Below are 26,998 nucleotides of genomic sequence, written 5' to 3'. Positions count from 1 at the left end.
AAACTTTTGTTGTTATACCTACCCAAAAAAGGAAAATAGTTGAACATAATATAATTTATACATACAATTACGCCTTTGATTTTTATTCTTATATTCTGCATCTTCTTCAAGTACATTCTTCAAAAGGCAATCCATACTAGTGCGAATATGAGAATGTCAAATAAAACAAGTACAAAGTGGCCTTATTAAGGAGTTCAGCGAATGGCATTACCAGTTACCATCAAATGCCACCAAAGTAGATTTGTCTTAGCATAAACACAATTGCATAAGAGCACTAACCTTGTAATATTACACAATACTATTACTTTAGTGGACACTGTCACATTACTTAACATGTGGAGGCCACGAATAAGTAATAGATACCCTGCATAAAGGAGGATAGAATGTCAACATATATGATGAAGTGTACTTTAGACTACACAAAGAAAGAGAAAGGTAGTGAAAAAGGGATTTAGATCCATCCACTGTCCCATACCCTATCCCCAAATCATGTCCCATACCCTATCCCCAAATCATGTCCCGATCCAATCAACTTTAAGTAAGTAATATAGAAATGTAATATTTTGTTTTAAAAACAATTCTTTTTGTTTATGTGTCACTTTTTAATTGGTGGGAACATGGAATTGGTAGAGGCTTTGGGACAGGTGATCCTGTTCCAGTGAAAAAGAAAGAGTGCCGTGAATGTCACTAATTAAGCATATATGATAAAATATCATGGATCAAGTCAACTAGCACAACAATTCCAGGACTTGAAAAGCATGTACCAAGAAAGAAAAATACTATAATGGGATTCTAAAAAAAAGAAAAGATAGCTTAGGTTTGACATCTCTTCTGAAAAGAAAACATGAAAGAAATATACACCAAACCAAACCCTGCATGGCTTGAGCTTAAAGTCTTCTAGTAATGGCCATTTCATATATCACAGACATGTCAATATGCTCTCTTCCTATATCAAAGGAAAACAGCTAAAAGATGCGGCAAATCTAATATTTCAAAGTTCAGATGATGTTCCCTTGTCTGATGAATAGAACTGAGGTTTGGTTAACATCTGAACACCTCAAGGCATTGAGAAAACAACTAAAGACTATGCAATCAAGCATAAAACAGAACACTTCAAAGATTCACAAACAAAACTGCAAACTACGAAGGACAAACACGGTCCGTATAAAAGCCACTAAGTACCAAAGTGAACATAACTAAAAAAACTTATCAGCATCATAAAAAATAAGTACATTAACATCTTAATAATAACAAGTAACAATTAATAGCAGAATAATCTGTTACCATTTAAGGTGTAAAAAACTTTGCATCGGTTCGTAAATGTTGACGACATGACACTATGCAATGGTACCAAAGCATGGTGGCAGATCCAAGTGACTACTAAGGTTGAATTGTGAAACAGTATCTTAAATATATTGTAGGCAAACCAACACGAAAAACCAAACCAATAGACAGATTTAGCGTTAAATTGGTGGTAAATTACAAGATGTTGCTGACAGATTTAGTAACTATCTGCAGATAGAAACTCAAGTAGAACCAGGCCCATAAACAACCAGCTAACTACCAGAATTTCATTAGTGATTTACCTAATCTCCAGTTAGAATAGCACAGGAATGTCCTATCAAAGGAATGACAAAATAAAGTAACATTAAGTGAAAAGTACGATTAATGAAGAGTTTACAAATAAAAATAAGGAAACCAGCACTATTGTCCTGTAGAGACTATTTTCACTATCATAGAGTAAAACTTAACTGTAAGTTTTTAAAATTTCAATTAGAAACAACCTTCTTAGAAAAATTATTTGGAAAAAATAGGATAAAAAACTCAGAAGACCGTTTGAACTCATGTTCCAAAAATAAAATAAATAAAGTCTAAGCATAACAGTATAACAATAATTTTATAAGCATTCAAATCAACATTCTCATACATTCAATACAGTACTAAAAAATCTGGAACAGGAATGCAAATTAAGATTTTGAGGATGAACTATTTCAAAGCCTTATATCAATTAATAAAAAGGAGAAAAGAAAACATAATTGACATAACACAAAAAGGAAAGAAAATCCACAATAAGAAAAGACAACAATGAATATTCATCATGACGAAAATAGAAAAAAAATGTTAGCATGAAACAATCCTTTCAAAATTGTGGCTACAGCTTAAAAAAATGCATCAACGCGCAAAAGCATGGAATTTCAATTAATCGTGAATTGGCAAAAATAGAAAAACCCTAACCTTTTCAGGAAGAAGAGTGTTTTCCCTCGCAAGCGGGGCTCTCATCGAAATTCTTGGAGGGATACTTAGCGGTGACCATGCCAACTTCGAAAACGATGTTGTCGCCAGAGGATCGGATTCCGGTAATGGACCACCACTTGAAGAACGCGCGAACGCTGATTCCGTCGAGCTCCGCCATGTGACCCTTCACGATCTTCCCTTTAATTGTTTTGGAGTAAGTGGCAACGTAGTTGTCGGGAGGGAGAGTGATTTTGCACGCGCCGCCGAGTCGGACGTTGAATTCGCCCGTGGTGTGGTTCACGGTGTAGCCTAAGACGGTGGTAGCGGGGAGGAGACCCACCGGGAAGCCATAGTTGGTGAGCTCAACGTGAGCCAAGGATGGCGTGGATTTAGGGTTAGGGTTTTGGAACGAAATTGAAATGAGATTCAGGAGAAGAACGAAGAGGAAGAGAATTTGGGGATTCATTGCGTTGTTAAATTCAAAAAATAAAAGTGTTTTTTCTCTTTCTATTTTTGTTTCTGAACAAAATGAAACTGATTTTTTCCTTAAAAAATTAATTTTAAAATTGTTTTTATTTGGAAGTGATTTTTTATGTAGTGACGATAGTGGATAAATAATCTGAGAAGCGGAGAATCGATTAAAGGATTTTTTATTTACCTAACGGAAAAAACGACTTTCTCTTTTTACTTTTTTTAGTTGAGGATTCGGCGTTGGATCTGGATCTGAGGCCCATCTAGTCAGAATGCCCAAAATCTATGCAAACATCATTAATAATCATATGAATACATTTTTTTATGGAAGAACCATTAAAAAAATATAAATTGAAGAGTTTAATATACATGTATACCAATATAAAGTTTTTCATATGATCATTATATTATTTGTCGTTCGTTTATATTATTTTAATATAAAAGTCAATGATAATTAACATATGAATAATAAATAATGTATTGATAGTATAAAAATACTTATATTATCGATGTAAATCTCATGTATGTTAATTTCTTAAGGAAAAATTTAATACATCTATTTCACCCTCCCACTCACTAAATGAAAATGTTAACAATTGTCCTAATAATATCATTCAATTAAGAGAAAATGAAAATTTTATCTTGGACAAGTGTTTAACTTAATTTTTTATGACTAGTTTTCCTTTTTGTATTTTCTAAATAATATTTCAAGAATACTTGTCTATACAACAACCCTTCCAAAATAGAAAAATATTAATTAGTAGGGAAATTTATGTTTTTTTTATCACCAAGTAGAGATGAATACTATATGGTAGTGACGGGAAATTCTTTGACGTTGAATCGCGGAATTCGGGAGGAAAAATTGTTCCAACTCGATATCGTCAAGAATTTCTAACTATTGCATGGGAAGATGTTTAGTGGTTTAAGGCCGCTAAATCTTCAAGATGACCAAAATGTCAAATATTAAATTCTTGTGAACGAAGCTTATTAAGAGAGAGACAATCACACATTGAAGGAGACCTATAGGGTGAGAGATATATTAGTAGTACAAAAAAAGATGCATGCCTTCCATCAGTACAATCTTCTTATAGCTGCAGTATTGAATTCATTAGTCAAGGTAGATAGAACATATGCAACATTTCAGTTTATAGGAATTTGGACCTTCTATTCTAAGCTTACTTTACCTTTTTATCATATTCTCGGTTGATATCAACAAAAACAAAGTGAACTATAGGTGAATTAATTTTGTTCATGTAGCAAGAGGAACAAAAAAGTTAGATCTATAAAGTATTATGATACGTTCCTTCATTGTCATTGCACATGTTCTACAACTTTACACTAGTACTAGAAACAAATTCAGCACTTATTTAGTAAGAGAGACCCATCCCTTTTGCCTCATTTTTTCTATTTGTAACATGGGGAGCTCAATAACGTCAGAAAAAAGGGAAAGGAGAGAAGAAGGGAAAGTACTAAGTACTATAAGAAGACATTTAATTAATTAATTAATTCATGGGCATGTCAGAAAACCCATTCTTCATCCTATACTGCTGAATTCACCAGATTTGCTTCTGATTCAGTTCACCTTCTTTTAGTCAGAATACATTAACAAAAAATAAATGAGAGTATGTATATGTACTAGCAATGACATCAATACTGAGAAAATGATATATTATTAACTTTTGAATAAAAATAATACAAGTCAATAGTAAATGATATACCAACTATATATAAATAATACAAATGAAGGGTGAGTAATTAGTGATTGTATATTAATCTTTATAACATACGAAAAGAAATTATGGTTAGTGCTTCAAGTTTCCATTTTCCAATTGCATATTGTAATCTGGGAAAAAGAGGCAGAAATTCCAAGACATAATTCTAGGAAAATTTGTAAAGAGAAAATATATAGTCTTACATTTGAACAGAAAATGCATACATTTATTATATTTTGGAGCAACTTGATTAAACAGAAGTGGAAATTTTAATCATTAATGCTAATGCCTTTCATCTGAACCTCAACAAAATGTATTAAAAGATCTAAAGTCTCAACATTAATACACTTCTGTTTTTTTTAACAGTTCTATCTTGCAAGAAATTTGATTGAGCATTAAAATGGGTATTAATATTATACACTAATATATATTACTACAAAATGACAGACAGAAAATAAGAGTTCCTTCATTCTACTTCAACTCTTGTATTTCATGAATCTGCTGAAGATGGATGTTGTGTCCAAAATTATGCCTTATTATCATCATGGATCCAAAGCTCTGCATTTTTCACCTTTGATACACTTTCCAATACTTCAAAGGGAAGAATGTCTCCCATAACAACTACCATTTTCGAATCCAGATCAACCTTGTATGAACTCACTCCTGATTAGAGGTAGATAGGTGCAGTTATAATCATAAAACTATATTATATCATATACAAAGAAAGAAAGCTAGTTAGAACATTCTGAGCCACAATATTGTGGTTGCGGCGACTGTGGCATCACACCTCAATGAATAATAACGATGTGGCCGTATCATATCGCATTTAGGCTGCATTGGACTAAATCTAATTCAAAAATAATTTTTAATTACAAAATAATTCATACTGCAATAACTGCAATCCGCATAGTAAGGGGTGCAACGACCACAATCACGCAACCATGACAGCAACCACAACATACTGACCATAAACAATAGTAATATTGAGTTTTTCACAAATGACACTTCATTTTGTTAAAAGGAGTGGCTAATATAATTTATCTTATCTTTCTGGAGAACATTTTAGCAATCGCATTATGTTTATCTTAATGTTCAGAAATATCCAATAGAACTTTGTTCTGATGAAATTCTGAAGAAAAAAACCAGGCACAAAGAGAAAGTTGAGAAAACTAATGAAGAGTAATGTTGGGTTTGTTTTCTAATTTAAATTTTACTTCAGATGTTGTTCCTAATAATTATCAAAATGTTACTTTATTTTCTATTTTTTGAAGTTTTGTAAAGTAAAAGTGATGTAAGATTATTTGACCTTGCTATTTTAAGATATGAAAAGAAATGACAATGTACCTTCCAACTTTGATATATGTTTCTCAACTTTTTTGGCACAACCATAGCAATGCATGGACACCCTCAAAACCACTATCTGCAATATATCTATTTGATTAATCTATACAAAGTAGATAACAAAATACAAAAAAAAATGTTTTCTTTTTTCTTTATAGAAAGATTGAAGAGGGCTAGTGTATCACTAGAACACAAAAGAACAAAAATTTCTTACCTTTGGTTTCAATTGAAAAGCCAATGTTTGCTTTCCAGAAACTACATCCTTCAGTCTTAGTTTATGATCAATGTTACTTGCAATCAAGGATTTAGCCTCAAACTCATCTTCAAAATCCATTGATCTTAAGCAAAAGCAAGTGTTTGATGCAGAAGAAATGCAGAAAGTGTTCAACATTCTACCTAGTTTACCCATTTTCAACTTGTTAGTCTAATTCAGAGGAAGGGTGTGTTAACCTATTACTCAAGTTTCAACCAAAGAAGTGTAGTAGGAATCTCTTATATTAAGGAAAAGAGAGAAGAGAGAGAGAGTTGTGAAGCCTAATAAGTGACAAGTTTTGTTGGGGAAGCCAAAAGTAGCACAGAACCCAAGGATTTATAGAAGGAATAACTATAGAAAATGTAGAAAGTGTTTGAGTTTGTCATGTGATGAACCACTAAACACTTCACTATTTAAGAAGCTGGAACAGGGAATTTTACATATTCTAAAGAAACACATGGTTTGAGAATTGTCTCTGATTAAATGAGTAACGATTAGGAGGAATAAAATGGTTATTAAAAGAAGAGAAACTTGAGGAAGAAACAGGATCACAAGTAGTAATGACAAACTTTAACTGCACATGTGATGAGACTTGCCTAAGTCGTAGGAAAGGAATATGTATATAGATCCAGATGGGGATGTATAGCAAAATTAATGGACTATTCTGTTGTCAATGGTGAAGAATGGAGTGAAGAGTATAGACTTAAGGAATGAAGTGTAGGAGATTGTGATTTCGAGTCTCACCATTAACAAAAAAAATTAGAGTTATAAGATAGTTTGAGTGAAGAAAGTTGAGAGTGGAGTCTCACCTACAACAAAATATTAACATATTAACAATAAAAAAACAACAGTTTAATTGAATAATGAATAATTGATATGAAAACATTTATAAAACCAATGTACTAGCAACAAGTGACAAATTATAACCTATAATCCTATAAAATATACTCGAGCTTGCTGCTTATCATTCTAAACTATGCCATTAGAATTTTTAAATGGCTAAATAATATTAGAATAATTCAACCTAACTAGTATCTAATAACTAGCACAGTGAAATCAACATTAATTAGTTGTCTCCTCAAATTTGTCATCATTTTTTATCTCGACCAATTAAAACATGTCATTTAAATAAAAAATAATATTTTTATATTAATGGGTGAAATTTAATTGGTTAGAGACATAAAAATATGTTTTTTGAAATAAAGAATTCAGGTTCCAACCCAATCATGTTGTGTAAAGTATGAAGTTCACACAAACTATGGTTTATAATTATTAATTAGGATTGTGTTAATTTTTGTGATATTTTAAATGGTGTGGTGAAGTCTAACACACCTTAAAAACCTAGCTAATATATAGAAGGTGAATTACAAGTTATTATAAATGATCCATTTCTCATATATATTCCATCAACATGAAACTTTAATTAACACAAGGTTGGATATTAGTGAATTAGCTCAACATTATGATAGTCAGGGGTGAGTAGGACACAACTCTTCCTGCTCACCCAATTTAGTTCCGATTATAATTAGACTCGAATATGGTCAAATTTCATCGGACAAATCTTTTCAAATATGAAAAATCCTTACTTGACCCAACTCAGCTGACCTAATAATAGCTAGACTTTAAGGATTTTAGATCATCCACTCATAGATTATGCAATTATACAAACTTCCCATTTCAAATGTATGGTTTTGGGTATGGTTTTGTGACACATTGAGACTTGATATAAATGCCAAATGGGACAGTTGGCATACATTATTGGACACCATGAGATGACATAACATTTCAAAATTATTGAATGATTGTGTTAAATAATGGCTCTTTTTTATCTACAGGTTGGTCCATGTGACAGTGGAAACCAGAAACCTTTCAATGGAAGCAGAAGTAGAAATTTGAAAATACAAAAGCTATTGGCTGAGTCATGTCAGTTTGTGTCATTCACATGAGTTTTGCTTCTGCAAAGATAAAAGTAGAGAAGGTGAGAGTTTCTTGTGGTGATTTCACATTACAAACAACAAAGGAAGTGTGGGGTTTTATGGTTACATCAAACTGGAGAAGCACTTGTGTCTGCTTTTTGCTTAGTACCACACATATGGAGTGACCTATTGTATTGCACACGATTATCTCAAATTATTGTCTCAAATTTTGTCGCATACAAATAACAATAAAGTAAAAAAAGAATGAGTGTTTAATTTTTTAATTGACATGACGTGTTTTTATTGATACAAGACATAATTTAGGACAATAGAGAAAAAATTTATGTAAAAATATATACAACATGTCATATTTGGAGATAAATGAATTTATATTTTCTGGCGCTATCATTTATAAGTAATTTTTAATATATTGTCAGGATTTTATTAATTATCTATAGATACATTCGTCTCTACACAAGTTTCTAGGACAGTAGATTAGTGCACTATCATCATTTTGCATGGTAAAAACTCACTTTGAATTTAAAAGGAATATGTAATACAAACAATATACACACATGTACTGATATATATTATCTCATTCTTACATGAATGTGTATAAATGTATACATTCACAAAATTTCAGTTATCAAAGTGCCTAAAATTAAGGCAAGACATACTCTCAAGTCACACATTTTCACTTATGATCATAAGATTTGTTGGATCTCTGAACCTAAAACAGGTAATATGTAATAATATCAGACTACAGATTAGTGAAAATGTTTTACTTCAGTCTATATTTTATGTAAATATATTCAGGTATATTTCGTAATATGTTAACATATATGTATGTATGTTTCATTATCAATAAATGGTTTCCCCCTTAACTATTATCTAAAGGCAATAATTTGTAAAGCAGTCATAAAAAATATGTTAAACAAAACACTAAAAAGTGTATTGTTGACTATTGAGAGTTGAGAGACTTATTTCCATGTAAAATGGTGTTGAAGAGAGTTTATATATCAAAATTAGAAAAGAAAGCTTACAGATTTTGTAATAATTAGAATTGGAGATAGGGAATAAAAAATAGATAATTTTCTAATAGGAAATTATATATTTGTTATAGTTTTAAAAAGTCATAAAAATATATAAATACTAGTTAACTGTTAATAGTATCCTTAATTTATTTAGTTTAATATTTTTTTGGTGCTTTTAATTTCATATTTAATGTTAGTGTAAAAACCAAACAGAAACAATTGGGACTCTATCTCCCTCTACTTTGATTCTCTTCTCTTTCAATTCAACACATAAAAGTTGTGGAATCCGAAAGTAAACTCCATTTCGAACTCTTTCTTCGTTGAATCTTCCAAGTTCTTTTCATTCTCAGATCTCAATAAAACTTATACATCATTCGGATTCTATTTTTGGATGCATTTTTCGAGCAATTTGACTTTGCTGTTACTATTTCTGTATTTTACTGTCTGATTCAAATTCGATTAACTTTTGAATTTTTGAACTAACAGAAAAAAAAGCATAAGCGGAGATGACAAGTCTGTTGAAGGAAGATGAGAAAAACGAACGCATAATTCGAGGACTTCTCAAGCTTCAACACAATCGTAGATGCATTAACTGCAACAGTTTGGTTAGTAAGAATAACATGAGAACTCGCGAGTGTTTTATCAGTGAAATTTAAATCTCATTTAATGTGTTAGATTCACCTTTGATTATTTAAAAGTTGCTTTAAATGGATTTCTACTTAGTTCAAATTTGAAGATAGAAGGTTTTAAGTTGTAGTCGTGATTGCGGTTATATTGTGTTCATTGCAATTGCGGACAATTGCTAACCACAGTTTAAAACCTGCATTAAGGGAAGACCATTGAATTTGAAATTAATGACACAGCTGTTTTTTATCTGGTGTTATATTAGAATGTATAGAGTGTCGGGAAATTCTAGCTTGCTCATGGAGTAGCAATAAATGCATGATAAGGAAGTCTATGTCGATGATTCAAGTTGGTTTGTTTAAGACTTTAAGCTTTTATTGAAATGTGCTTAAAATCAATGGTGAAAAATATTCCCAGAGCATTTGTTTATGGTTGCTCCATGATTATGCTAGATTTTTTTCTCGGAATGTAGTGTACAGCAGTAATGATAAAGAAAGCATGATATAACTTCACATGTGTATGGCATGCGAATCATTAGAATCTTTAATTTTAGTCGGTGGTTGAAAATTTGAGTATGGAATTAGATATTGTGATTACTTAATGTGAGGCCTTACTTAATTAGTAACACAATCTCTACGCACGGAATTTTCATTTTAAATTTTGGGAATGCACCATTTCATTTTATGAAACTGATTATCATTCGGCAAAACCACAGGCTAAATATTACCCTCAAATTTCATGTATCTGCGTTTGGGAAACTCTGGCTTCTTTATGCTATAAGTGCTTATTTGGCATCATAAACTCTTAAGGAGATGGGTATTTATTTTGTATTTGAATGGTTTTATATTAAAAAAATAGCTGGTTGAGCTTATTTAGGCAATCCTGCTCTTATTGTTAGTATTGAAATGAAAAAAATAGGTTGTTGAGAATTAGTTGTTTCGCTTGTTGAAATATTTCAAATTTGCTTAAACAATTGTTTGAAGAGCACTTCTGATGAGTACAGAGTCCATTGGGAACTAAACTATTGTTGACTATATTCACTGAGCATTTTAGATTTAAATCGTAAAACAAGCTCTAAATAAATCTTTTGGTCCAAGTCCAACAAACAAGAATGAAAATATTTCTGATGCTACTTTAATCATTCAATTTCAAGGGGCTGAGTTAATTTTTGTAATAATCTAAACGGCCTCCAAGGAAGGCTTAGAATCTCTACTTCTATAGTACAAATTGGGAGATTGTTATGAATAATTTAAAGTTTGATATTGAATCATTTAAGGATGTGCTTAAGTTGCATGTTCCTTTGACTTTGGAGTCATATTCGGAGACTTTTAACAATGATTCCATGTTTCTATTATAGGGCAGTTAACATGTAAATTTGCTCAACTGTCAGATTCTTTATCAACCATGGCCAGAGATAGATTTCATCTCATCCTTGACAGACAGAACAATGTTTCCATTTGTATCTAATATCTTGGTTGCAGCTAGCATTGGCAATTAGGGCGGCCCTGCCCGCCCTGCCCATGTCCACACAATGCCCACCAAAATTAGGGCAGGCATGGACACGCCCGTTTTAAAATAGGGCATGAAATATCATGCCCTGCCCGCCCTAAACATGGGCAGGGCTGGCTTGCGGGCCGCCCTAAATTAAAAAAATGCTAAAAATGATATAGTACTTTAAATTACATGGATACATAGTGTGACAGTAAGATTAAAAACACAAAACATAACATCTTGTTTTGCATAAACCGGATATGCATTTAATTGGTAAGATATTATATTTTGGAAAATTGTTATATGCACTCAAGTGGGGAGAACATGAATTACTTTTGCCATGGGCCGCCCTGCCCGCCCATTTGAAAAGCCCATGGGCGAAAATGGCATGTTGGGCGGGCATTTTAGGGCGGATCGACACAACTTTCATGCCCTGCCCGCCCAAAACGTGCGGGCGGGCGGGCCCCATGGGCTTTGCCCAAATTACCGGTGATAGTTGTAGCCTATAGACTACCAAAACTGCAAGGATGATAACAGCACCTAGCAACTATTGATACTTCTTTAGATTCCATTAAAAAACAAGAACCTTCAATGATGAGATAAATTTTAATCTTTGCTTGAATTCTTTTGGTAGGCAGATTTGCTATCATTTTGTAGACTTTAACTTATGTGTTGTTAATCTCCAAACACCTTTCAGAGCATTATGATTGCATTCTTCTTAACCTAGGAAGTAAATTTTTGCATTTGACATTGTGACAGGTCTACTATATTACTTATTTTCTTTTCTCTTTTGGAAGGGACCACAATATGTATGTACAAACTTCTGGACGTTTATTTGCGCAAACTGTGGTGGAATACAGTAAGTCCTTACATTTTCTTTGCTTATTATATTACCTGTATGTCTAAACTGTGCTTTGAGTTGAATACATGTTTTTATAGTTCATGGAGGTCTGCTGTGCTGCCCAATATTGCATATTTTAGTGAACTTGAATTTTTCAATTTGCATTTTATTTAAATGTTTTTCTTGTGTTTTCCTCATGAATTACTACTCAATGATGAATCTCAAAGCAATTTTATACTACAACTTGTGTACTCTCTGTATATTGTTGCACTGTTGTTTTTAATGGACTGGAGTTCTTATAATTGTATGTCTACAAAAATCTGATTTTCCTATGGCTGGGAATAAATCTGAAATAGTCTAATTATGCACATGCTCTTGTATCGTTCGCATTTATCAGTGTATAAACTGTATTTTATTCAAAATATATTATTCTGTACTGGGGATAGGACAACAATGTCTACTTTGTACTGCACACTGTTCTTTGAAAGTCAACTTCTTTGTGTTATTTTCCAGCCGGGAATTTACACATCGAGTGAAATCCGTTTCAATGTCTAAATTTACTTCACAAGAAGTTAAAGCACTTCAAGAAGGAGGGAATCAGGTATCGGTGCCCATTTCTGCTAAAACTATTGCTAGATGTTTTTTCAGCCTGTCTGATGCATATTTCTGAAGCGGATTTCTGTTTGATGGTGCGTACTTCCAGCATGCAAAAGAAATTTATTTTAAAGAATGGGATGCCCAGCATCAATCTTTCCCTGATAGCAGGTAACTACTTGCTCGTGAACTTTTGCATAATTACAGGGTGCGTTATTCATTTATTCTGAATGGCATATTTGGTGCCAGTAATGTTAACAGGCTCCGGGACTTTATTAAGCATGTTTATGTGGATAGACGATTCACTGGAGAGAGGACCAATGACAAACCACCACGAGTAACAACGGTAAGATGTTTGTTTTCCCGTTTTGGAATTCTTTTTTGTAAAATAATGCTCTTGCTTTATGATTTATTGAATCTATCAGCTAAATCTCTCTCTTCTCGCCTTCCTTGTTATACAGGATGACAAAGAAGATTCCTATGAAAACAGAAGAGTTGAGACAGATCAGGGAGGATCTAAAAGCCCTCCATTTGAACGTCGATATGATGACAGGTCTAGTTCGGGTGGAAGAAGTCCTGGATATGATGAAGAAAGTAGGCAATATGGTGATTATAAGAGAGGTTTTGGTTACCCTCCTGTAGTCAATGATTGGCGTCGCGAAGATCATAGAATATCTGAGAGCCAATCTCCTGAGCGAACCAAAGATTTGGATTCTTCAAGCTCACCTGTGGTCCGTCCTGTTAGAGATATTTTGGGAGAAAATGTAATACCTCTTCGGATAAGTGACCCTCCTAAACCAGACAGTGGAGGAGCTGCTTATGGCTCAGCACTGACGCAGGTGAAATTATTATTAATGATGTTCTGTAGGGTTCAGCCATCTGGGTTTTCGAATCTTGATGCTTATGACCTGCCTTTGCTCTGGAATTTCTCCTATGTTTTTCTGTCATCTACTTATTATTTTTGCTCTGTTATAAAATTCACTACGTGTTTGTCTGTCAAATTGATATTGAAGTGCTATTTCTTTAGAGATGCTTTTTCATTTAACATTCTGTTTTTTGTTTGCTGGTAAATTTGTTATTATCCTTTTATGTTTCCAGCTTTTCTGTGAGTATCTTGTGAACAATGTAATCTACAATTAGCATGAACATCTACTGTTCGTCAGAGTTATTAATTTTCTACTTGATGTGGCTCGTTGTTTACTTTGTTCAGCATGAATTGTTTTGACAGATCTATCACTTCAACACAAATTATATAACAATAACTGGTTGTTTATAATTTCAGAGAAATGCATCTTCCACTAGCTTGACATCCAACAATGCAAACCCAATGCCAGAAGATGTTAAGCTTGAGACTATAAAGAGCCTTATTGATTTTGATGCTGATCCTGAACCTCCTGCTGCTCCAGCAATTTCTCAAGCTCAACAGACTAATATGTCTCAACCTGCTGTGCAGCCAGCAAATCCCAGTGATGACAATTGGGCCTCTTTCGGTGTTGCTCCTGGGGCAAAAGCAACTCCAAGACCTGCAAATATAAATACTCTTGAATCTGTACTGTCTCAATTGTCAGTGCCAGCATCCTCACCTGCTCATGTTCCTGGAGTCCAAGGTGGTCCAAATGTTGCAACAGCTATTCCCGGGGGGAGTATGATGACATTACCAAGAACTGATGACTTATCTGTTACACCGGCGGGAGGTGGTCCAGCATCATCTTTTACTTTTGCTTCTGGACCTGCTAGGGTTGGCGGTTTCTCAGCTTTCCCACAAAGTGGTGCTTTAGCACCATCTCCTGGATTTACAACAGTATCACCTCTTAATAATTCAGGACAATGGGCCAATTTTCAGCATTACCAACCATTGTTCCCTGTTACAGTTAATCAGTCTACTACTCAACAATTTACACCACCAGTTGGTGGAGCTGTGAATAATCAGGTTTTGCTTATGGAGTAGTCATTGTATTTGTTCTCTCTGTTAATTTCATTTGTCATAGTTTTTCACCCTTTCCTGGAATATCTGCAGCCTTGGAATGCACCTTCTGTACAAAGGCATCCAAGCACACCAATGCCACATGCATATCATCATGCCTCAAAGCCCGCCAATGATACTATATCCAGTGTTGTTTCACAACCTTCCACTGTAGAAGTAAATCCAAGTGGAAGAAAAGCACTTCCTGAGGTAATTTTTCCTCCTTTTTTTGCTTCACGGTGATCTATGTTGCTTGCATGTGTGCATTGTTTGTCTTAGAGCTAGCTATGATCCTTGCAGGATTTGTTCACTGTAAAATATTCATCCTTCCCTGCTCCAGTTCGAGGTTGGCAAATGGGTCCTCCTCGTGGCATGGGTATCCCAATGCAATATAATAACGTGGTGGTACTACTACTGTCCAAAATGATTAGCTTATGAGATTATCTTATTCTGTGGCTAGTACAGTAGTGCAATGCATTTCTCTAATATAAGTCTGCCCACTCTTACAGCCCGTGGGAAGCTTTCCGCAGCCAACAAGGTCAACGAATCCATTTGATATTGGCAGTGAGCAAGCCCCAAATCAAGCCCCAACTGTATGTCTTTTATTGAAATTGTTGAAATAAAATACTAGTATGTATGATTGCCAATAATAGTTCATACTCTTGTCACTGTCTGGTGGGTCGTGGATGAGTATTGTATTATATATGCATGTACATATTTAATATTCCTAGTTGATGATTTTGCTCTTTTAAAGTGCATATTTGTGGAAGATAAATGGCGTGGTTTGGATTTGTCCACTATTGAGTGTTAAACTGATGTTTTTTTCCATCCTTTTGTTACTGGATATACATTACTCTCTGAATATTGCACTATAGCCTAAGCAGAAGCATATCTGTTGATAAGAATAATGGATGTGTTAAATGCTGGACATTTTTCTATCTCTGTTTTCTTAATGATCTCAGATTGAAAAGGCTGAAACATAGACGTATGGCATACTGATTTTCTAGCTTATTAATTCAGCTTTTAATATGAACTTGGGATATACCCTGTATTTTTCTGTTAAGGCCTGTCTCTGAGTTGAGTTTTGGAGTGGAAAGAATGGAAAGGGAAGACTTCAGAGTCATCTCACAAGTGTATTTCATGGCTCCTTTCCCTTCCTTCCATTACCCTCCAAAAATCAACTCACAAGCACACCCTTTGAAATATAAAGAAAAAAGATAGTCATGATTGATGGTTTTTGGTTGTTGTTCCTTGGTTTCAGTTTCCTTCCATGTCACCCTTGCAAGGTGCTCTACCTAGTGTAGCACCTTCTGTTTCAGTGCACCTGTCAGGCCCGAGTTATCCATCACATGCCTGGACTCCGCTTCCATCATCATCATATGTATCAGTCCTGCCTGCACAAGCACAAACTCATGGATTAGCTTTTGGACCAAGTATTTTATTCTTTTACTGTTCTTCAATTAATTATTGTATGCTTGGGTTATTTCTTTTTAATTTTTTTGTATCCTGAACAATGTGCAATCTCAGGGGCATACATGGGACAACAAATGCCAACCAACATGGGACAACACGTCCCACCTAACATACCTATACCAATACCAAGGTAATACTCTCTTATCATGATAATATTTACTTATTGTATAGGCTGTTTTAGGTTAGGTGGTTTACTTGCTCTGAGAAACTCATCCTGTGTCCAAACCATCATTTACCATCCTCTGCTACATAGCATGAACTTCAATGACATGGTGAATCCTTTATTCATATAAGAGCGGACATTTTAGCATTTCATTCCATAGTTTCACGGGTGCTGTTCCTTGAGTGGGCAGCTATCATGTGTGATTACTGAGTACTCATGAGAGTTTTTTCTTGTACTGGTTTGTGAAGTAATTTGTTTAAGGGGCAATTTATTGCAGTTATATGTATAAAATCCATGGTCATTGGTTGTCAATCAGCATTACTTAACTTGCCACTAAGATATTCTTTATTGAATATGTAGGCAAGAATCAAATCCATATCAGCAGCTGACCGGAAATTCATCAACCAATCCCAACCCTCATCCTTTCCCTGGAGGAGGGAACCCATTTGGATGATGTGAAAATTGTCCAAGTGGCCTTGTAAAGTTAAGCATCAACTTGTTGCCCCCTATACAAATAATGGGTAAGTTTCGGTTTATATTGTTTCATCTAGAGTGATTCACACATGAATAATGTGCGGTTTTCAGTAAGCCTGGGGCCTATGTTAAATATTTGCAAATGGGTATTAGAGGACTGGGATAAATAGCGTATGAATATGATGGGGGGTGCAAGTAACCCTTCGTGGAGGCATTGTTGTTGTTTTGGGTGCACCCATGTGTTCATTTGTAATTGTAGAGTAGATTGGGTGATGATGTTTGCTTATTTGGTGGCCCCTACTTGTATTCTTCATTCCTTTTACTATATTGTATGATGTATGATTCTGTAATCTCAGTTTTGCGAGGATTGTGTTATTTTGACAACTTTTAAGTTGTCATTTGGTTTTAGTCAGTTTTTTAGATGTGTATAGAGACAAACGATAAAAAGTAAAATAGAAATGTTTTGATTCCTCATAAGAGTTTTTCAAATAAGACTATTTGGATGTTTCTTTTTTATTATAGTAGCATCATAATGATAATAACACCCAATAAGACTATTGAGTGTATATATTTTCAGTCAGATTGAATGATAATAACACCCATAATGTTATAACTCCTTGGTAATCGTTGTGAATAGCTCTTTTTAATATAATCGCGATTCATTTATGGCACTCAACTTCTGTTAGAAAGTATTCAAGGGAAGAAAGTGAACTTGCAAAAGCTGATAATGGAACTGATAAATTGACAAATAAAAAATGGACGTTGTAATTAAGCTACATTTTGCTCCCTCAATGTTACAGAAGGTGTATATTTATTTGCTATAACCTTTGGGGTGTAGTAAAAGGAGTGTACATCTTCTCATTCATGTGACAAAAATCCATTTGCATATGTGCATTTTGTGATATAGAATAAATGCATTTGACTACACATGTATCAGATATGTGATGAAATTTGGAGATCTTAATCCTCACAATATCAAATCTAGAATGAATGGATATAATAGGGAAGCTTTCATGATGAACCAGCATATCCGGTCTTCCATATGATTGGAGCTAACAGCATCCATACTGTGAAAAGATAAAAAGCTTTTTTTAGTTGCTCCTTTTCTCAACAAGTTACACACCAAGGTGTTACATTTATGTATCTCGCTTTAAAATTTTCTGCTTTTCATTTTGCTTAAACAAAATCCAGATCTTTATGTAAGATCCAGTTTGAGAAAATAAATATAAAAAATGAATAAACAAAATTGTTTTGTTGTAAAAAAATATCAGGATCTCTATTGCAACCGCAATATTGTAATTTTAGTTTTCTTCACAATTATAACCATAACTGTGGTCATATTGTACCAAAAGTTTGGTAAACAAACATAATTGTAACAAAAGTCACAGTCTAAAACCTTGCAAAAAATACTTACAGTAAACTAAGACTGCCAACCATTCATTTATTACTCTGACCCAAGTACTGGTCCAGCCAACATCAATTGTCCATCTGCACAAGAATATAGGTATTACATGCTATTTCCATAAAGAAAGACAAAACCCAAATTCAAATAAAGTTCCTACTAGCACCAATAAGTGTTAACATTAAGGAAAAGAAACATAAAAAGAGATGTTATGAGTAACATTTTAAGAGTGTCATTGCTGAAAACTATATAATCAGAATGATAATGCCACACAAAGAATACACCAAGGTTTGTATAAGATCACTTTACTATCAACAACTATAAATACTTAACTTTCTTTTCTAAAAGCAAATTCAAAAATCATAGTAAGAGAAACAGAACATGATAATATGGAACATACTTTCTCATAGAATGATGACTGTTCCATCCAATCAATATCATTGCAAAGTACATTGCTCCTGTGGCAAAAACAAGATGGAAGAAGCCATAACCATATGGCACATCATCTTCTGCAGGTGTATCATCCTTCCTGAACTGCAAGGATCTCTCAGATATATATATTGGAAAAGCTAATATTAACATTCAAGTTCATTCCAGATTCTTTAACTAACCTGAAAGCATTTCGAATCTATGCCTGTAGAAAACGTTGCAATAACAATTGCTAGTATTGCAACAACAAAGCTCTGCCAACATTCATTGTCAAATGTCAACCAAGGATAATAAAAATAATTGTGTCATCATGTATTTGAAAAAAAAAACAAGCAACAAGTCTCTCGTAATAATGTATATTCTCGTATCAGGAGATATGTTATCTTTCCAGCCACTAAAAATGTGATATCTATCATATTTGTTCTTTTATTAAATATTATTGTTGTTCTTTCATTAAAATAATGCTGACGGTCAGTCTATTATAAGTGGACATGACATAACTTAACTCCTTATACGAGAAGATATTTCATCCTATATATATTTGTTAGTTAACAACTTTCATGTTTATAGAGAAATTCTGTACTAAGTTTAAATTTCAATTGAACATGAAATAATAAGTATTACAATGATGCTTTGCCAATCTGTTGTGGTTGCAGAGTCTGATTTCACAATGCATCTAGCTCCTGCTGGTTCACTGCATGCACAAAATGAAATAATAAGTTAGTCATGGATGCATTTCTTTTGTGTTTGATCTTATATCCATGCTTCCTTGAGGGGAAAATATAGTCTAAACATCTGCATTATATATAGAATGAATTGGCTTCTTTTTAATTTTTTCTATTCTCAATCACAATGTTTTTTTTTTAATTTTGAAATACTCCTATTTCAGTCTAAGAGGGTAGATGTACGTAGCCTTATTCTACAAGTGGGAGATACTGTTTCGGAAAATTGAACTCATAACCTCTTGGTCACTAAACAACAACTTTACTGTTGTGCCGACACTCGTCTTATCACAATATTGATAAAAAAGTCCAATAGTATAGGCAAAGATTGGTGGACCTGCCTTCTCATTGCAGACCAGCAAAGGTAGACGACATAAAGCCCCATCAGCCCTGGACTTAGAATGCCAGCATTTACCTGTTGAGATAAAGAACTTCAACATAAAGCTATGATGGAAGAAAAAGTGAATAGTCCAATCAAAAGAACAGGCCAAAAATAGAAACTTACTTTTGAGTGCAAAGATACACTAGTGATGATTTGGAGAAGTAATAGGGTCCAAGTAATGAAGAAAAGGTTTAAGAGACAAGTTGGTTGTGGTGCATACCAAAAGTACATCAAAATGATCCCAGTCAAACAGACACAATATGCAATAGTTGCAAATATCACCACATGAATTTGGCTGCACAATAATTGAAAGTTAATGTTAACTTTTATAATATAATGCATCATATCACTGATATTATCTTAAATAGATGAACTTGTTTTCAAACCAATCTAAACTTTACAAGTAGAAGAGGGATAAAATGACATATTATAGAGCTTAATGTTTATATAATGTTGATATATATTAACACAATAATCAATATCCAAGTACCACTGAATATGCCTTACTAGTAAGTTAAATGACAAAATCAACTATCAAAGTTTATATAGCTCCAATTATTTCAAGCAGATAATTTATGCTCATGAAAGCTTGTTTTTCTATTAGTCTTTTTTAGTTGAGAAAAAATCATACCATCTTTCTGCATATTTTTCAGAGACCCAACGATCATTGAGCCATGTAATGAAGCTGATTATGCTTATTAGTTGAATTAAGAGGAAAACCCTGCAATCATATATAGAATCAGTTTAAACAATCACGGATCAGTTTAAAACAATAACATGGTGAAATGATTTAGAAGAGGCACAAAGTATACCCTGCACCAAAATGTGATACTTGCCCTACAAAAAGATAAAAAAAAAATGAGGAAGTTGTATCAGTGGAATCACAAATGCTTAGCAACTGCATTTTTATATAGTACTAGGAGAAATTATTGGATGGCCCAGATCAATAGTCTTACATACATTCATGTCGATCATGCATAATACTAGGAGAAATTATTGGATAGTCTCGGATCAATAGCCTTAGATACATTTATGTCAATCATGCGGTAGTAAGTTAAAATTAAAAGTTCATTCGAAATCAACTTTATAAATATGTCATCGAACCAATTCGGACCATCCAAACATTTCTCTTAGTGCTAGGAGGCTTGTTAAGAGATATAATTTACTAACCATAGAACTGAATAAACTCAGATGGGAGTAAAAGTGGGAAGATTGTTGTGGCTAGCCAGAGAACAATCTTAATTAACCACCATCCAGAGTGCCATTTGTCTCTGATATCATTTAATTTAGAAGTGCCAACAGTGGACCAAAACATTATCATATAAAACATCTGATCAATGATTAAGGTTCAATTCAAATATTATATAATGAAACCAATACATTGAGCTAAGTAAGATTTGTGGCTTGTGTTACTAGGTAGTATCCTCTGCAAGAATCAAACGATGTTATTAAGTATTGTCATAAACCATGTCATTACAAGAGAATTCATCAAATTTTCAGGTTTATTAATTCTATAAACCTTATTATTCAAAGCCTTTATATACTAGTTTTCATGCATATAATTAGAAGGATACAAAGCAACCCATGCTCACACGCAAAACACCTTCTGTACCCAAGCAATCTTTTCCAACCTTGCATCCTCTAAATCCTGCAACTTCAAAATATATATGTTAAGTTTTGATCTGATGGCATGGTAAGAATATAATATGCTCAAACGAGGTGTTCCTTTAACCACAAGAAGAGACAATCTTACTCGAGTCGAGAAATGAGACAACTTTAAATCGGGACCACATCTTCTGTCCCACAATTATTATACCATTTCATGTATCATGAAGTGTGATCAAAAAAATACTTAACATTTAAACTTTTAATTTAAATGTATTCTTTTAATCAATCATTACTCACGGCACATGGAGTGACACACAATGTGGGACAGGAGATACATAATGGAAAATATTTAGGGAAATGCTTGTTAAACCCAATTGTATACAAATGGTGAAAAGTGTATAGATAAAAGTTGATACTATAGAATTCCCATATGGTCATAGAATATGACAATTTCATCATTTAAAGGATTTAAGAAATATGCAACCTTACCCTTCATTTCTAATAAAGCACTAAGGCTAGAAAGTTCATCACGTGAAGCCCATGCCAACAAATTAGCAACTAGAAAAATCAAGCCATAGACATATCTTGCCATCCATGGATTTGATGCATTTCTGAATTGACTATACCATGGAGAATCTTCTGATATTGTATTAGTAATAGTAGTAGTACATCTTTCAGTGTTGCTTTCCACATTCACCATCTCTTCTTCAACACAGCAACACTACAAAGTGCATGAATGAAACAAAGGATTTAAAAGAACAATAATGTTGTTACTTTATCTTCACGTAACTTAGATAATAATATTTAGTTAATTCCATTGGTCACATAGGGAATACTTTACCTAACATCATAGACTAAAACTCTAATTTCCATGGTTTGTCTACCAAATCATTAACATTCCCTTTTCATTATGCTACTTGTCTATGTTTCTACCCTATAGTATGAACAAGTTAACACTTAGAAAGAAAATAGTGTAAACCTTACCAAAAAAGTGAAATGAAAATATTCTTTTTAAAAAGTTTTGATAAAATTCTTCCAACAAAATATTGGATAGAACATTCCATTGTTCAAAAATGTCTTACCTGTAAACTATAGCAGATAGAATTGAAAATAAGATGGTATTTCGTTGGCTAAAGTAATCATAAAATAAAAGATTCCACACATAATTATGCCCTCTACAAAATATTATTATATCATTAATGTTCATTCACCCAAAATAAATTGTGAGTAACTTACTCAAAAGATATTCATTATAGAAATAAATTATAGCGTGGCTATAATTTATTGTTAAGTATATATGCTGAATTAATGCAGTGAGATGGCCCTTCAGTATCTAAAAGATTGATCAGCCAATTTTTTAACTTTAATCAAACCTAGATTTAAAATATTGTCTAATGCTAAATGTCAATCGATCTCATTTTGAATATGAATTTGACTCTATTAGATCTATTAAATATAATATATATTATCCTTCTTTTCACAAAATCTTTTCAATAATGTCACTTATTCATAGGGATTTGTGAATTATCATATGAAATAATATACATTTAGATATCTTGTAAATCATTTATATATATATATATAGGATCAAGAATATATGTAATGATATATGCATTCTAACATTAAACCATTTGAATAAGAGTGTCCTAATTATTGAATAACCATAGTTAAAATATGAAATTATATAGTGGATAGGTTGTTACAATCAATCAAATACATTAAAAGAGGATAAAACATTAAAAGTGTGAGGAGTAAAAAATCAAAATTTGTCATCACCATTGAAAGTCTTCCAAAAATTAAAATAAATTATACAGGTGCTGTTTTATTAAGAGAGATAAAATATATTCAAACGAAAAATATTAACAAAAAAATAAATATTTAGTCTTACAATACATAATCATTTAAAAAATAATAAATGTTATTTTAATTCAGTATATAGAATAATGGAAACACTGATATTCTAAATCCTTAACATGACATTCTAACGTTAACAAACAAACCTTAACAAAAACACAAAAAACAGAACAAATTTGTCAGAACAGTAGTTCTTTTTTAAAAAGAATAGTCAGAATACAACATCGTGATTCATTTTCTTATACCTTGAAGTAAGAGTCCTGATTTTGTTTTATTTCTTCTCCTAAACATGATAGCAATCACAAATGATTCAAATATGAAATGGACATATTATATGAAACAATGATCAAAATCTACTAACCATAAGAATGAAACTTTATAATAAGGAATTGTAAAGATTAGGCTTAACCCAATTAATCGTATTCTCACTTTGTTTACTAGTTGTTCATAATATAAGAAATATCCCAACTTTATAAGCACTATTTTAATTTTATTCTATTAACACTCATAAATGGCAAATAGAAAAACGTTAAGAGCTTCATAAACCAAGAAATATATAGATATATAAAAGGGTACCAGTGAGAGATGAAGATTGTTCAAAGCATCTGAAAAGAGAAGAAGATCATAGAGAGAAATCACTGTTTCTTGTGAACAGGCTTCAACTACTTCCCTTAACTATAATGTCTGCATAAACAAAACAAAAAACATAGACAAAGAGTTATATTGTTGATATATATTTGTATGCTTTTGGGTCTTTTAAAATGATATTTAAGATCAAATTATTGGGTATACACAAAGAGAGAAAAAGATAGGGATTACTTTTTGGTGGTTTTTGTTTGCTGTGTTTGATATTGCTTCTTTCTTCTTCCAGCCGCAAGCTTCAGCTTTTTCTTCATGCACTTTCTTTCTCATACACAATCTTGTACTTTTCAATGTAACTCAATTGTTTCCCTTACATTTATATATATATATATATATATATGGCTAACAAAAAAAATATTTATTTAAAATGTGAGAAGTGAAAATAATATTAGGCAGAAGGAGTTTGATGTGATGGGATGATGTGATTCCATGTTTTAATCTTAGAATTTTATGGAATCATGTCATATGATAGTTAAAAAATATTAGAAATTGATTTATGGAATCATGTCATATTTCAAAGATTACGAATATTTTTTATACGTGATAACTTTGTTTGAGCAATATGAAATTATTATGAGAGTGACAAATTCAGAAATTATTTTTCTAAATTCTAAATAGATTTGAGTGATTAAGCAAATCAACCCCTGCATTTTGTGCTTGATGCACTTGATGGTCAATCTTATCCCTTTAATAAAGGTAGAGTTGTGCTTTTATATATTTCGTGAAATTGGGATTTTTAAATTTGTTAATTTTAACTAATTTATAACATAAATATTTTATCTCACATTGACACATTTTTTTTGAGTGATTTTCTCTGATAATTCTCATCATATATCTAAACAATAACAAAAAATAATAATTGTCAGCATGATTCTCTCTTGCAATAATATAGTTAGTATTTGTTGTCTCACAAATCTATTATTTTAACTTTGGTATTTGTGGGTTGGAAAAGGCAACTAGATGTTTCTATCAACCAAAATTTTGATAGGTTAAATATTGGGCTCAGAATAATTAGATATATTTTGTGTATTAAAGATATTCTTGAGTTAATAATTGAAGACTAACCTCGATGTTAACCATTTTCTCTATTCATAATATTTTGTACTCTAAATATTCTTATCATTGAAATTAATATAGATTCGATTTTCAGGGACACTAAATCGTTGATGTAGAAAAATTTATCCTATTTTATTTCCAATTGCACTAAACTACGAAATCGAAATAGAACTCTAATTTCAATTTATCATAACAATATTTCTTTCGTAATTTTCTTTCATTATGTTATAACCAATCATTTAGTTACGTATAAAGTAATTAATGACTGTTGTCGTAAGACAAAGAAGCAACAACTAGGTCACAAGTTGCATGGAGTGGTGGTTCGTGACATGAGGGTCATAATCATAATAATCACGTCACCACAGGAGTTAAACGAGCATGTGACCACAGATTTTGATGTTTGTTTCACGCAAAAGTTTATGATTTTTTTTATTAGGAAGGTATCTCTTAACCAGTTTGATTAAGGAATTAATTCTTTTTGAGATTTGTGATTGCTCATTCCAATAAGTATCGCTATTAAGAATCAAACTTTCGATCTTATGAATCTAATAAGATCTTACACTATTAAACTAATATGTTGTTGATACAAAAGTTTATGATTGGTTTTATGCTTAATCAATATGATTGTGTTTTTAGCTGTAATAACAAATAATAAATGTATATATTAACGGGTCTCTATATGATTATTTGTGGCATGCATAAAGCCATATTACACAACGGCTATTGATGTTTGCAAAAAGGTTGTTGGGTTTTTCTTCCCTATTTGACTTTTCAATGATTCATGAATTTCAAATATTATATATTCAAAAGATCAATTTTTATTGAAAGTGAAATCAGATTTGTAGCGAATTAAATCAAATGTCAAATAATACTTTTTTAGTGCCCACTTAAGTTATATAGTCTAGATTGATAATCTATTCTTCCTTTATAATTATAAATCAATAAAATCATTAAAAAAAATTAAATATTGTTATTGTATTTCATATTATACATTTTTCGATTTATTTCTTCACTTTACATCACAATTTTTTCTTTCTCTCTACAATAATAAATGTATAAGTATAATTAATAAAATTGTAATTAATAGTAGCTTTCATTTTAAAAATAGCATTTAATTAAAGATGAATAGAATTTTTCTGGTAAAAAACATTATAAAGAACAAACTATTGTTTTTTAGTATCTTTTCTTTCTATATATAGGATATGACAATGTAAAATACAATTTTACTTCATATATATCATAAACTAATTTTAGTGCTGTACGTAAATTAGGCATGATCCAATGTTCCTAATAAAAGGTTCCCTTTAGATAGTGGATTTATGTACCGAAAGCACAATGTCCATATTCCTTGTAGGATGTTGTTAAAGATAAATAAATGGTGGTCCATTTGGCTACAATTTTGCAAGTGAACATTGTCTTTTGATTTATATGCACACTTAAAACATCACAAATAACACAAAGTAGGAATGTATATATGCTTTCTTAATGCTCAGATTCTAGCCATAAAAAAATGAATGCCATTATAGATAAGGATTCTACAAAAAGACATTCATGGAAAATGACTTATTAAGATGTTCATTACATGTTAAGTAGTAGTATAATTTCCATTGAATATATAAATTATAATTGTCTCTATTATTTTTTTAAGTGTCTTGTTAACAAAAAGAACATTGTTCTTATTTTGAGCATCTTTTATAAAACTATGACATCATGTCTGGCTATTATTAGTTTATTACTACTTTCTTTATCTTTAACTTGTTAACTGTAGCAGTTAAGAGGGAAAATATATGGAATTATGATCGAGGGATATTAAAGGATATATTAGGAAAATATACGTTAATTTAGTAAACATGTACATGCTAATTACATTTCTTAAACAACGTGTTATATAACCTTAAAGGACACTTAAAAGGAACACATACAGTATTCTTTTCGTTCCTTTCAAGTTTTTGTTTTCTAGAAATATTTTGTTCTAATTTATATATTGTTTTTTAAAGTTCAAAACGATATAAATATTATATTTCAATTATATCCATACAATAATTATACATTTTATTGTCCAGAGAGAAAAAGTACCTAGTACCATAGGAAGAAATGACGCACATATATATAATAGGAAAATGGTTAACAATTTTGTTAAAAATAAGAAAAAAGTAATATTCTATTTAATAGTATAAACAAACCTTAAACCGCATATAAATAAATAAATAAAATATTAGGTTATGTAAACGAGCACTCCTGAAACATTATTGTACTTAAAAAGTCATGAAGAGGTAATTTTATATTGGAATTTTTAATATTTACACTTCGTCACTTGC

General features: G+C 32.1%; 4 protein-coding genes across 11 annotated transcripts; 1 reads left to right on the top strand and 3 right to left on the bottom strand.

Annotated features, from left to right (window-relative positions):
* LOC109343010 lies at positions 49–2,763 on the bottom strand. Of its 6 annotated transcripts, none has more exons than XM_019581111.1 (2): positions 2,233–2,763; positions 49–360 (listed from the first exon to the last, which is right to left on the bottom strand). In XM_019581111.1, exon 1 carries the CDS (start codon positions 2,699–2,701, stop codon positions 2,240–2,242), a length of 462 nt encoding a protein of 153 aa, XP_019436656.1. In that variant the 5' UTR covers positions 2,702–2,763; the 3' UTR covers positions 49–360; positions 2,233–2,239. The 6 variants fall into 6 exon arrangements, with proteins under 6 accessions (XP_019436656.1, XP_019436657.1, XP_019436659.1 ...); XM_019581112.1 differs by having other exon boundaries at positions 49–364; positions 2,236–2,762; XM_019581114.1 differs by lacking the exon at positions 49–360 and adding an exon at positions 743–764 and having other exon boundaries at positions 2,236–2,763.
* LOC109343012 (protein SODIUM POTASSIUM ROOT DEFECTIVE 2) lies at positions 4,745–6,418 on the bottom strand. Its single transcript, XM_019581117.1, has 3 exons — positions 5,974–6,418; positions 5,763–5,838; positions 4,745–5,081 (listed from the first exon to the last, which is right to left on the bottom strand). The coding sequence occupies exons 1-3, from the start codon at positions 6,166–6,168 to the stop codon at positions 4,945–4,947; spliced, it is 408 nt and encodes a 135-aa protein (XP_019436662.1). The 5' UTR covers positions 6,169–6,418; the 3' UTR covers positions 4,745–4,944.
* Positions 9,186–16,992, top strand: LOC109343009 (probable ADP-ribosylation factor GTPase-activating protein AGD14). Its single transcript, XM_019581110.1, has 16 exons — positions 9,186–9,281; positions 9,449–9,567; positions 11,875–11,936; positions 12,432–12,519; positions 12,622–12,683; positions 12,762–12,858; positions 12,974–13,351; positions 13,795–14,122; positions 14,207–14,442; positions 14,530–14,685; positions 14,776–14,880; positions 14,985–15,068; positions 15,737–15,908; positions 16,003–16,078; positions 16,472–16,595; positions 16,697–16,992. The coding sequence occupies exons 2-15, from the start codon at positions 9,469–9,471 to the stop codon at positions 16,563–16,565; spliced, it is 2,037 nt and encodes a 678-aa protein (XP_019436655.1). The 5' UTR covers positions 9,186–9,281; positions 9,449–9,468; the 3' UTR covers positions 16,566–16,595; positions 16,697–16,992.
* LOC109343008 (probable serine incorporator) lies at positions 17,311–23,924 on the bottom strand. Of its 3 annotated transcripts, XM_019581109.1 has the most exons (15): positions 23,802–23,924; positions 23,559–23,666; positions 21,618–21,849; positions 21,095–21,168; positions 20,691–20,850; positions 20,333–20,357; positions 20,152–20,241; positions 19,644–19,815; positions 19,480–19,553; positions 19,041–19,110; positions 18,599–18,670; positions 18,388–18,521; positions 18,000–18,073; positions 17,584–17,652; positions 17,311–17,548 (listed from the first exon to the last, which is right to left on the bottom strand). In XM_019581109.1, exons 3-14 carry the CDS (start codon positions 21,826–21,828, stop codon positions 17,597–17,599), a joined length of 1,212 nt encoding a protein of 403 aa, XP_019436654.1. In that variant the 5' UTR covers positions 21,829–21,849; positions 23,559–23,666; positions 23,802–23,924; the 3' UTR covers positions 17,311–17,548; positions 17,584–17,596. The 3 variants fall into 3 exon arrangements, with proteins under 3 accessions (XP_019436654.1, XP_019436653.1, XP_019436652.1); XM_019581108.1 differs by having other exon boundaries at positions 17,311–17,652; positions 21,618–21,856; XM_019581107.1 differs by having other exon boundaries at positions 17,311–17,652.

This window comes from Lupinus angustifolius, chromosome LG03, assembly GCF_001865875.1.
Source record: "Lupinus angustifolius cultivar Tanjil chromosome LG03, LupAngTanjil_v1.0, whole genome shotgun sequence".
NCBI lineage: Eukaryota > Viridiplantae > Streptophyta > Magnoliopsida > Fabales > Fabaceae > Lupinus > Lupinus angustifolius.
The sequence above is the reverse complement of the archived record's forward strand: the minus strand, read 5'-3'. Positions and strand labels throughout refer to the sequence as shown.

What these genes read in the sequence shown, in the direction of transcription:
- LOC109343012 (XM_019581117.1), bottom strand. Translation starts at nt 6,168, where the DNA reads ATGGGTAAACTAGGTAGAATGTTGAACACTTTCTGCATTTCTTCTGCA. An exon ending in CTTTTCAATTGAAACCAAAG is followed by an intron (nt 5,839 to 5,973) that starts GTAAGAAATTTT and finishes GATATATTGCAG; the next exon opens with ATAGTGGTTTTGAGGGTGTC. An exon ending in ACATATATCAAAGTTGGAAG is followed by an intron (nt 5,082 to 5,762) that starts GTACATTGTCAT and finishes ACCTCTAATCAG; the next exon opens with GAGTGAGTTCATACAAGGTT.
- LOC109343008 (XM_019581108.1), bottom strand. Translation starts at nt 21,828, where the DNA reads ATGGTGAATGTGGAAAGCAACACTGAAAGATGTACTACTACTATTACT. An exon ending in TGCTTTATTAGAAATGAAGG is followed by an intron (nt 21,169 to 21,617) that starts GTAAGGTTGCAT and finishes TTGAAGTTGCAG; the next exon opens with GATTTAGAGGATGCAAGGTT. An exon ending in TGCTGGTCTGCAATGAGAAG is followed by an intron (nt 19,111 to 19,479) that starts GCAGGTCCACCA and finishes TTGTGCATGCAG; the next exon opens with TGAACCAGCAGGAGCTAGAT.
- LOC109343010 (XM_019581111.1), bottom strand. Translation starts at nt 2,701, where the DNA reads ATGAATCCCCAAATTCTCTTCCTCTTCGTTCTTCTCCTGAATCTCATT.
- LOC109343009 (XM_019581110.1), top strand. Translation starts at nt 9,469, where the DNA reads ATGACAAGTCTGTTGAAGGAAGATGAGAAAAACGAACGCATAATTCGA. An exon ending in TGTTCCTGGAGTCCAAGGTG is followed by an intron (nt 14,123 to 14,206) that starts GTCCAAATGTTG and finishes CACCGGCGGGAG; the next exon opens with GTGGTCCAGCATCATCTTTT. An exon ending in ATACCTATACCAATACCAAG is followed by an intron (nt 16,079 to 16,471) that starts GTAATACTCTCT and finishes TTGAATATGTAG; the next exon opens with GCAAGAATCAAATCCATATC.